Below are 10142 nucleotides of genomic sequence, written 5' to 3' on the forward strand. Positions count from 1 at the left end.
AAGGCCAATTTCTCTCTTCTTCTGATGAATATTAGGACATTAGTTTTATTTCAAATGGTTGGATTTTTTTTTCATGTTTTATCTCTTCGTCGTTTGATGTGTTTTCGTCCGTGTTACCAGATTAGGTATGTACAATGAAACTTAAGAATCAACAGTTTCTGTGATGACTGAAATCTAAGTATTAAAAATTTGTGACCTTGTACAACAACAATATTCTTATTAAAAGTTTAAAGAAAGCTTTTGGAACAAGATTATTCATTGATTATTCGTCACAATGGAAGTGTCAAGTTTACACAGCTATTCTTAAACATACCATAAACATACCAACAAGGTAAAGTTATTACACGTACATAACAACTTAGCTACCACGGTAAGTGGTGAACGAGAAGGGGGAATGCAAGAGAGGAACATGGAAATGCTCTGCCGTCTGGTTCTCCATGATCTCAAATATGATGCTGACATAAGGGAAGAACCCTGCAGGCGCATACTTGCTAGTGTTGAAGCTTATGCGGTAGAAACCAGGAGCAACGTTGTCAACAATGTCCATCAGCTGACCGCTGCGGCCATCATTGTTTGTAATTGAAGTGCCAAGAGTTGCCCATCCATTGAAATCTTTGTTGTTGAATGACGGGGGAGCTGAAACATCTTTCCACATCTCCAGATGAACTTCGATTCCAGATGCAGGGGATCCACGGGCGACATCCAGCACATGGGTTGTAATGGGTGGCCGACTTCGGTTGGAGCTACCTGTAATTTCAGGAGCTTTATTGGCACAAGGCTGGGGGAGAGCTCCAAGATGTGCTCCAATAATCCGTATGCGATCTTTCGAAAATTTAGTTGATGAGAAAGGCAGAAAGCAGAATAATCCAAATTGCATATGTATGCAAAACAATTAACATTATGCTAGCAAAGTACATGAAGCAATGATGATGATAATGAAGGTACATATTTTGATTATGAAAGAGTAGAATGAAGCAATGTGTAACGGGTGATTAGTTTCTTTTGCTTTCAGGGAGTGTGGGGTGTGTCGGGTCGATGTATGACTCTTTCCTTCTTCTATCAATACAATGATACGCAGCTCTCCTGCGTATTCGAGAAAAAATAAATAAAAAAATCGATGCCCCCAGAGTCCAGAGCATATGACCATTCAACGACGCTAGCTCATTGGTTATACATTCCTGCGAACTATCTGAGTCCTTTTTTCCAAAAATATTTCTTGCAAAATGATGCCAAGTCTTAGAGCAATGCCAATAGCCTAGCAAAAGCAACCTGGGTAGGTAATAAGGTAAAACGTCCATGAAACAAGCATTCAACAGCTCTTCTTCCTCCTCGCTAATCCATCGCTCTCGGCATCCCCCGCTGCTCGTTAGCCATCTTTCCCGAGCCGCACGACTCGCCATCTCGTAGATCCCGCTCGCGCTCCTCCATCCCACACTGCTCCCGCCCTCCCGCGTGCCCTCCCGCCCGGCCCTCGCGTGCACTCGTTAGCCATCTTTCCCGAGCCGCACGACTCACCATCTCCTAGATCCCACTAGCGTTCCTCCATCCCACATTGCTCCCGCCCTCCCGCGCACCCTCCCACCCGGCCCTCACGCGCGCCCTCCTCGCCCTGTTCATCCTCCTCCTGTGCTGCCGCCGGCTTCCATAGGGCCCTGCCTCAGTCGAGCTCGCGCTGCTACGGTGTCCTCCCACCGTAGACGCCGCACCTCCACCGCGCCCTGCCGCCGTCGAGCTCGCACCACCGAGGTGGGTAAGCTATCGCGCAACGACGAGCTTCTCGACGCTGGTCAATGGTGGTGCCGAGGGACAGCTCGCCGTCTCGAAGCGGCGGCAGAGAGGCCATGGGCGAAGCAGGAGTGGTGCGGGAGGATGTGCTGCTCAGCAGCGGCGGCCCCGGCGGTGGCTGGGTGCTACTGCCGCCATGGAGCAGGAGGGGAGTGGATGACATCATGGGGCCCACGCGTCAGTGAGTTGAAGAGGAGTGGAGAGAGGAGAGTTGGATATGAAGAGTGAGATTTGATTAGTCTGTTTGAGTGTAGCCAAAGGGATTTTAGCTAAATGGGAATACAGAGAGTGAGATTTGGCTAGACTTTTGGAGATGCTCATATAGATTAATTGTTATTGTTCTTCACTTTCTGTTTATTAAGAAAAGCTTAGCACTAATTCCATGCATATATTCGTTTTTTTGGGTTATGCAATATTTCATAAATTGTGGCTGTTAGTCAAAATAGATTACAAAATGGTCTATGCTCTACTATATCGGGAGGAACACATGCCAAGTCGAGCTTCTCACTCAAAAGTGCATGATGCGAATGAAACAAAGAATCTCTAGATACATGCTGCTCACTATAATATGCAAGGTTGACCTCTGAGCATGAATACAGATATGGGTAGACACAAAACTCACAAGCATGTTAAGTAATAGAATGGATTTGATACCTGCTGCTTTATCTGATTGGATGGTTGGGTGTTCAGTCGTATGAGAGGGAACAGTAGGCTCCGATGAGAAAAGCTTTGCAAGACGTAATTCAGTTATCTTAAGTTCTTCCTGTGCTGCATTCTCAAGTTCAACAATTGGCCTATTTGTGTAACGCCTCTGAAATAGGAGGATAATACCAAGGCCATTACAACCATTGAAAAAATACTGTATTTTCAATCTTTAAGTTAATGCGACAATCATGAAGTAAGCTCCTCTTTGCAAAATGCAGCACACCAAGGAGGTAAGACAAAAAATAAAGATTCCACCCCCAACAAGTGTCAAACGCATCATTAACTTCATCTCGATCTAGTTTTGATGTTGAGATTCAAGATTCACGGGAAGCCTCATTTTAATAAGGAGACTACAGATATGTGGAGAAATGGTCTCATTATGTATCATCATTCCCTAAACAAACAATAGTACAATACATGGGTGTTTTAACTTTGCTGGAAGGCCATAAAATACAATACCCCATAAGTCAAAGGGGAAGACTATTATAGAAAAGATACACACATAATTCTGTATGCTTTAAGCCCTTTTGGAAGCAGAACTTTGTTGCAGAAATATCGCGTGCGGAAGAAAAAAATAGATGCTGGAATCTGAAAGATCAATAGAATGTATTCAGACCTTAAGCTCAGCCAAGACCTCAGGTGCAGACCTCCCAGACGCACAAATCATGAACACGAAGCCAAACTTCTCCCTGTACATGGTATTCCACTCTGCCAGCTCCTAAAGCAGATGGAGAAAAGAAATTAAATTGAGTCTAGGAATCATGCATGATAAATGCAAGGAAAAAGGAGAGATGATGTAGCACCTGAGCAGCCGAATCCGTGGCTGTGGAGAGCGCTGCTGATTGCTCCTCCTTGCTCCACCTAAACAAGAAGGGAAACAAAGATTACGAACACATGAATTCAAATCACTCTTTTTAACACATGAATTCGCCATAATGCGTAAGCATGTCATGTTGTTGCTTTCGTGTCATATGTAATTAGTACCCCCAGTTACAAAATCCACACACAACCAAAGTGACTTGAATCACTGGCGATCAGCAACAAGGCGAGAACTGAAACTAAACAGCGGAATTGATTGGACAGGAAGGGGGAAGACACTCCACTGACTTGGAGACGGAGGGGGAGGTGGTTCCGATTGCCGGGTGCGCCGCGAAGGCCTCGAGCCATCCGTTGACGTCGACCTTGATCCGATTCAGCGATGAACCGAGCGCGCGCAGGTTGCAGGGGCAGCAAGCATCATCAGTACAGGAAGTGAAGTGATGAGAAGAATTCCATGTAGGGAGGGGATGGAAGCCAAAACAAAGGCGAGTTGGTGACCCACCTCGTTGAGCCAGATGCGGCGGGCGGCGAGGAGGGCGTCGGCGAGGGAGGCGAAGGGGGAGGCGGCCGCCATCGCGGCGGCGAAGCGGCGGCTGCCGTTGACGCGCAGCACGTCCTCCACGGAGAGCGGCGTCGGCGTCGCCATCTCGCCGGCGGCCAAACTCAACAGCGCCCGGGGGTGCGGGGATGCGGTGGCCTGTGGGGTCTCGGGCCTCGTGATAGATTCGTGCTATGCCCTTCTCTCCTTTTCGTTTTTTTTTCTTTTTGCAAGGTGTACTCCGACGAGATCACTCCTCGCGCACTAGTGCAAAGATGGGAGAGCGAGCATGTTCAGGCTCGCAAATTTGCACGCGCCGCCGCCAGTGCGACTGTGCGAGGACACGGAAATGTGGATCAAAGAAACGTAGATAAATGATTTCAGATCAAAATTTCTCCCCTATTAAATTAACTAACCCAAAGGACAATGGTTAATGATATGATCAAACACAAATCAAACCGCCTGAGAACAGTAATTGAGAGCGCCGATCAGGATTCAGGACAACATTTCCATCGAAACAGATTTGCCGCCTGCCCTAACCGGTCATCCTTAACCGCCGGTTCAGCTTTACCTTCATCTATCCTGCGCAAAGCTATTTTATAAACCGATGTAAAAATAAAGCCAATTTTAGCTTCCCTAGTAATTCTTAAATGTAATCCATTTTGGAAGCAGCTTTCCCAAACGCCCACTCTGACAGGACCAACAACATATTACAGAACGAACGGACAAAACATACACAACGTAACACGATACCATTTAACGAACAGATCAGCCACAGCAATGAAGCTTACAATCCAGCAGCGCACAAACACTGCTAGTCAGCAGCAACATAGCACACAAATGTCAAACTGTCAACGCGGTACCAACACTAGACGAGACAATTTAAGTATTCGACGACCCTAGTAACAACACCAACAAAGGTAGTAGCAACATATAGTGCTGCAGAAGAGGAACTTAATATGATCCACAAAACAAGCCCTACTCAGATGTCCTGAACAGGGCACCACATTAACCCACTACTTCGACACTTGACTTTGATTGTCATGATTGAGATGATTAAGCCCTCTCGCCACGGATCCTCCTGGCCAGCTGGATGTCCTTAGGCATGATGGTCACACGCTTAGCATGGATGGCGCACAGGTTGGTGTCCTCAAACAGACCAACAAGGTACGCCTCAGCAGCCTCCTGGAGGGCAAGCACAGCATGGCTCTGGAAACGCAGATCAGTCTGCAAAACAAGAACGGGTTTGATCAACCACAAATCAAGAACCAGATAAAGTGCCAAAACACAATCTCATATACAAGTTCAATTCAGAGATATCAAACCTTGAAGTCCTGTGCAATTTCCCTGACAAGCCTCTGGAAGGGCAGCTTCCTGATCAACAGCTCAGTGCTCTTCTGGTACTTGCGGATCTCACTATCAAATTGCATTCAAGACACAGCAAAATCAATCAAACAACAAAACACTAGGCTGGACATAAGAAACATTCAAGGAAATTTTACTAACCGGAGGGCAACAGTGCCAGGGCGGTAGCGATGGGGCTTCTTCACTCCTCCAGTGGTCGGGGCTGACTTACGGGCAGCCTATGAAGCAATATTACAAAGGGTTTCATTAAGTTGAAACTTCAAACCAATATCAACGTCTAACAACAAAAAAGCATATATGAAGAACCTTACCTTAGTTGCAAGCTGCTTCCTGGGAGCCTTCCCTCCCGTGGACTTGCGAGCAGTTTGCTTGGTACGGGCCATCTGCAATAAGAAAAGAAAAGAAAAAGAATCATGACACATTCAGGTTCCCAAAACCAGAACCTAAATAGAACCAGTAAAACTGTTATCATATGCATAGACAATTGCTCATTTAAGAATCCGCAACAAACTAGTGATAATGCTAGATACTGATAACTATGTCAGCTACTATCACTTCCAAGTATGCATCATGAGGTTACTATTCATTATTATAGACCTGAACACAGTAGGGGCAAGTACAATCGGACTAGAACAAGATAAATTATGCAAACATATAGTACAAATTGAAGAGCGCCAACGAACCTACCGATTGTTGGGTAATGGGCTACAGGGGGGATATTTGTGGTAGCCTAGCTTATCTAGATACATAAACCAGCTCCAAAATCCAAATTCGCCAGAGAATACAAAATCAGAAGTGCTGTTCCGCAGCAAACTCATTATATCAACAATCAATTGCCATCCCAATAAATTATCATAACACCCATGGGTTATTGCAACAACACTAGGAACCACGCGAGCAGGAACGAAATCCCCAAAGTTCACCAGCAATTCAGATCAGGGCTGCAATTCCGCACGAGATCGAAACAACCACACCCAACTCGCGCCCAGCACTAGCTACAACACTACCAGAGCCAATCCCAACCCAAACTGCGCCCACCAGCACCACAACATGCAGCTTCCGCCCGAATCGAAGCAGATCAGCCGACCAAACCCTAGAACCACATACCCGCTGCCGCCCGCGCAACCCCCCCAGGGGCAGCCCTAACCCGTCCGGTCCCCAACCAACGAACCCCGAAATCGAAACACGCGCAGACCCGCACGGCCGCGAGAAGCCACGGCAGCGACGACGCCTTCTCGAATTAGAAACCGCCGAGGGGAAAGAGGAAAAGGGGCTCGCGGGCATACCTCTCCGCGCTGCTTCGCTCCCTTCGCACGCTTCGAACCCGGGGGGTTGGGTGGGTAGGCGCCGCGCGAGGAAGAGGCCGGAAAAAATGAGCAAGCCAGGCCGCTGCCTCCTATATATAGGGCGGCATCCGCGTGGAATATCCGGGTCGCGGGTGGTGGGCGGCCCGGATCGGCTGCGGGTGTGTTTCTTTCTGGCAGATCGGACGGTCGCAAGGGGTTTGGGTCTTTTGGCGGGGATCGCCAGCGTGGAACGCTGGGTTCTGATTGGTCGGAGGCGGTGCGTCGCGGATCCGATACTTGCTGCTCGGGTTCGCGCCGTGACGTGAGGTTTGTGGTGGCAGATTTTTGGTTTGAGCACGTATGGCTGTGTTTAGTTGCTCCGGCTCCTCCAAATTTTTCATCACATCGAAATCCCATCAAAACATTAAATATAGCAAATGACACATGTATGGAGTAATAAATAAAAAAACTAATTGCATAGTTTTGATGTACGTTGCAAGATAAATCTTTTGAGTCTAGTTAGTCTATAATAAAACAATATTTACTACATACAAATGAAAAAGTACTACAGTACTTTTCGCAAACACTTTTCGTATCCTTTTCGCAACTAACACGGCTTATATGGGAGGCTGCGGCGTGCCTGTAGCCGCCGTTGGATTTGGTGGGGGCCACACAGGATGGGTGACTGGTGTGTTTCGCCATGTGCTGCGTCTTTTCGAGCTTCTTCCCATTTGGAAATGGAATCATAGAAGACAGGCATCGAATTTGCTAATTATAAGGATCTGTTGCGAATGAACACAGGAAAGCGAAAGTAGATGCGGATTATTCTCGCCTATCTCACACTTGACTCTTTATTTTTCACTTTTGAGTGAGCAGTATCATCATTTGTTGTTGAATGTTGAGGGAGCAGCTTCAGCCTCCGTGCCCCTTGAGGTCCTCCTCAGCAGCTTTTTCTATTCGAACTTTTCCGATGGAATTCTCTATTTCTCATTAAATCAGAAGCAACAGATCAAAGAGGAAACAACTTGTAGAACAGAAAGCTCAAACAAGCAACTTTATCCTAGTATGAAATACATCAATATAAATCAAATTTTGCATCTAGCATGAAACCAAGTGATTTTTTTTATCAATATACACCAGAAGTCTGCATACATATATTACTTCGAGAAAGGAACCTCTTCGACACATATGTAGCCATGATGGAAACCTGAGGTTCCAAACTCTTGGAAGTCACAGACCACCAGAAATGCTTCCAGCGAGTGGTAATAGTATTCGAAGGAAATATTCGCTGTGTTCGCTTGGCTTTTCAGCCAACCAACCAGCAGTACTGTTCTCTCATACTAAATCAACACCAGCCACCAGCTACCAGCCAGTCAACAGTACTGTTCTCTCATAACAAATCAGCACCAGTCATCAGTCACAGCCAAGCGAACACAGCGATTGGCAGAAGCAAAACTGCTAACCCCACTTCACATATTGATTAAACTGTCCAACTCATGTACAACTAGGAAATGGTAATTATTACTATGTAAGTAGTGTTTGAAATCCATAAACCAAATCAGGTAGTTGTCTCCTGTGCCGGAGGCGTCACTTAGGGGATCCTCATCGCATAGGAGATCGTGGATGGAGGCGAGGTAGCTCCCCGTCATGCCCACGAACTGAGACGCGGACTGGCGCCCATGCATGGTCCTGTGCGTCTCCCAGACGTAGCTGTCCGTGGAGGCATCTTTCTCGCAGAGGCGGAGTGCACCGAGCTGGTCGGTGACGAACTCCAGGTTCCCAAAGTGGAAGCTTTGGGAAGGCTGGAATGGTGGAGGTGCCCACAATCCGTCGCGGGGGACTACGGGGAACTCCAGAGAGCCAAAGCAGATCGTCTCGCCCTGGCCGCCGCCGGGGTGGTGGTGGTGGTGGTGATGGAACCATCCGATCGCCGAAGCGATGAACGCACGAAGCACTCCCCACGGACGACGCCAATCTGTCGGCTCGGAATATGGCCGACGAACAAGCTACTCGATTGCTAGTATCTCGTGTGTTGGATCGGAATGGTCTAGCATATAATGACTCGAGGATTTAGACTGGTTCGGGCCGGAAAATGCCTTACGTCCAGTATGGGGTGGTTCTCTTGCTCTCTTGCTCGAGCCTTGGTGTTCAAAGTTGGAGGGGAGCTTACAATCTTTCAAGGAGTAGGCTGTTCTCTCGAACTCCCTCTCCTACGTGAGGGGCTTTCCCTTTTATACTTCAAGGTGGGGGCCCCCAATTTACATATTTCTATCGTGATATCTTGGTCTGCGGGGGATCCTTTGTCTTCGTCAGTCGGCGGGTCCCGCTCGGTCTATCGGGAGTGGAGAGGCTGTGTCTGGTTGATTTTCTTGGGTGACGGGTTGTCAAGCTGGTGTCCCATCTTGGTCAGTCGGAGTGGCTTCGGTACTCGGTCGGGGCTCAGCGATGGTCTTCTCTCCTGTCCGTACATAATGGCGTCGCACGTCCTTCCCTTCGTGGCTTTTGACCCGAGGACGGCAGGGGTGTCCTGACACGGTCAGGCGGCCTTGCCCTGTTACAATCCCCGGCATAATGGCGTGGCGTCAGGGGGAGCCATCATTACGGCGTGCGGGACGGAGCTCGTTGACGCCCTCTCCCATCTCCCATCCCCCATCCGTTAGGTCGAGTAGGCTGCACGGCCTGCACTGTGTCCATGTCAGAGGGTCATGTTGATCATGTGGACGTGGCGTGCGGTAGGAATGGGCGGCGTGTACTGATGAATGGGGACTGGCTTGATCGGCACGCCCGTTGTACCAAGTGGCGTTCTTGGTGCGCACGGCCCGGGCCGCGCAGTACGGAGCGGACCCGGTGGGTCCTTGGTCAGGAGGCCTCCACGTGTCCCTCTGCAAAGGGTCAGCAACTAGCCGGGCCGGGCCCCGAAGGTTGGCATCCGTCCGTGCCCCTCATGGGCTTTGCTAAAGTGCGCCTAACGGGATGCTGGGCTGGTGCCATTTAAGGTGGGCCCGCTGGAGACCCTAGGTCCCTGCCCCCATCAACTAACCTCTCTATAAAACCTCTTACTATATTTAAACCACCAACATCACCTTCAATTTTCCTAAAAACAGACAATGAGTGAATGCCTATTTTGTGATTCACTCCAAAACTACAATATCACTACAAAACTTGTACAAGTTTAGGCACTAAAACCTTCCAAACTTGAACTAGAGACAACAAATCTAAACCAGACAACATAGTGGAACACAAAATTTGAATCTAGCAGCATCACAGAAGCTAATTAACACTACATCCAAACAAAATTCAAACAAATAGCGAGTAGCCTGATCTTCACCCACTCATAAACCTTTCCCGACCGATATACGCACATAACGGTCCTCAATCCCACCTAACTTTCCCAACTGTTAAGAAACGATCCCTACCACCACACCAGAACTCGGATGCGGATACTACACATAACCTAATCCCAATCCCAACCCTGCACGGAGGCATCAGAGAGACCCAGATCTGGAGCTGGTCGCTAGATTGAAGCCTCACACCAGGTTGCGGAAATCCAGATCCACTCTGATTGCTTCATCTTCACTGCATTCAGCCAACAGTATTTTTCTCTCACACAAAACCAGCACCAGCCAGCCAACATCAATCAAACA

The 10142-nt window shown here is 48.1% G+C and overlaps 2 protein-coding genes across 3 annotated transcripts; both read right to left on the reverse strand.

The window, feature by feature from the left end:
• Positions 1 to 238: 238 nt before the first annotated feature.
• On the reverse strand, positions 239 to 4080 carry LOC120693375 (uric acid degradation bifunctional protein TTL-like). 2 transcript variants are annotated; one of them, XM_039976793.1, is made up of 6 exons: positions 3812 to 4080; positions 3598 to 3671; positions 3294 to 3351; positions 3107 to 3208; positions 2440 to 2596; positions 239 to 747 (listed from the first exon to the last, which is right to left on the reverse strand). In XM_039976793.1, exons 1-6 carry the CDS (start codon positions 3953 to 3955, stop codon positions 359 to 361), a joined length of 924 nt encoding a protein of 307 aa, XP_039832727.1. In that variant the 5' UTR covers positions 3956 to 4080; the 3' UTR covers positions 239 to 358. The 2 variants fall into 2 exon arrangements, with proteins under 2 accessions (XP_039832727.1, XP_039832726.1); XM_039976792.1 differs by having other exon boundaries at positions 239 to 822; positions 3812 to 4052.
• Positions 4081 to 4580: 500 nt separating this feature from the next.
• Positions 4581 to 6699, reverse strand: LOC120693376 (histone H3.3). Its single transcript, XM_039976794.1, has 5 exons — positions 6499 to 6699; positions 5524 to 5595; positions 5354 to 5430; positions 5173 to 5263; positions 4581 to 5074 (listed from the first exon to the last, which is right to left on the reverse strand). Exons 2-5 carry the CDS (start codon positions 5593 to 5595, stop codon positions 4904 to 4906), a joined length of 411 nt encoding a protein of 136 aa, XP_039832728.1. The 5' UTR covers positions 6499 to 6699; the 3' UTR covers positions 4581 to 4903.
• Between the last annotated feature and the right edge of the window lie 3443 nt (positions 6700 to 10142).

Source organism: Panicum virgatum, chromosome 9N (assembly GCF_016808335.1).
Source record: "Panicum virgatum strain AP13 chromosome 9N, P.virgatum_v5, whole genome shotgun sequence".
NCBI classification, from domain to species: domain Eukaryota; kingdom Viridiplantae; phylum Streptophyta; class Magnoliopsida; order Poales; family Poaceae; genus Panicum; species Panicum virgatum.

What these genes read in the sequence shown, in the direction of transcription:
- LOC120693375 (XM_039976792.1), bottom strand. Translation starts at nt 3,955, where the DNA reads ATGGCGACGCCGACGCCGCTCTCCGTGGAGGACGTGCTGCGCGTCAAC. An exon ending in ACCTCCCCCTCCGTCTCCAA is followed by an intron (nt 3,352 to 3,597) that starts GTCAGTGGAGTG and finishes CTTCTTGTTTAG; the next exon opens with GTGGAGCAAGGAGGAGCAAT. An exon ending in CCACGGATTCGGCTGCTCAG is followed by an intron (nt 3,209 to 3,293) that starts GTGCTACATCAT and finishes CATCTGCTTTAG; the next exon opens with GAGCTGGCAGAGTGGAATAC.
- LOC120693376 (XM_039976794.1), bottom strand. Translation starts at nt 5,595, where the DNA reads ATGGCCCGTACCAAGCAAACTGCTCGCAAGTCCACGGGAGGGAAGGCT. An exon ending in GGAAGCAGCTTGCAACTAAG is followed by an intron (nt 5,431 to 5,523) that starts GTAAGGTTCTTC and finishes ATTGCTTCATAG; the next exon opens with GCTGCCCGTAAGTCAGCCCC. An exon ending in CCTGGCACTGTTGCCCTCCG is followed by an intron (nt 5,264 to 5,353) that starts GTTAGTAAAATT and finishes GCAATTTGATAG; the next exon opens with TGAGATCCGCAAGTACCAGA.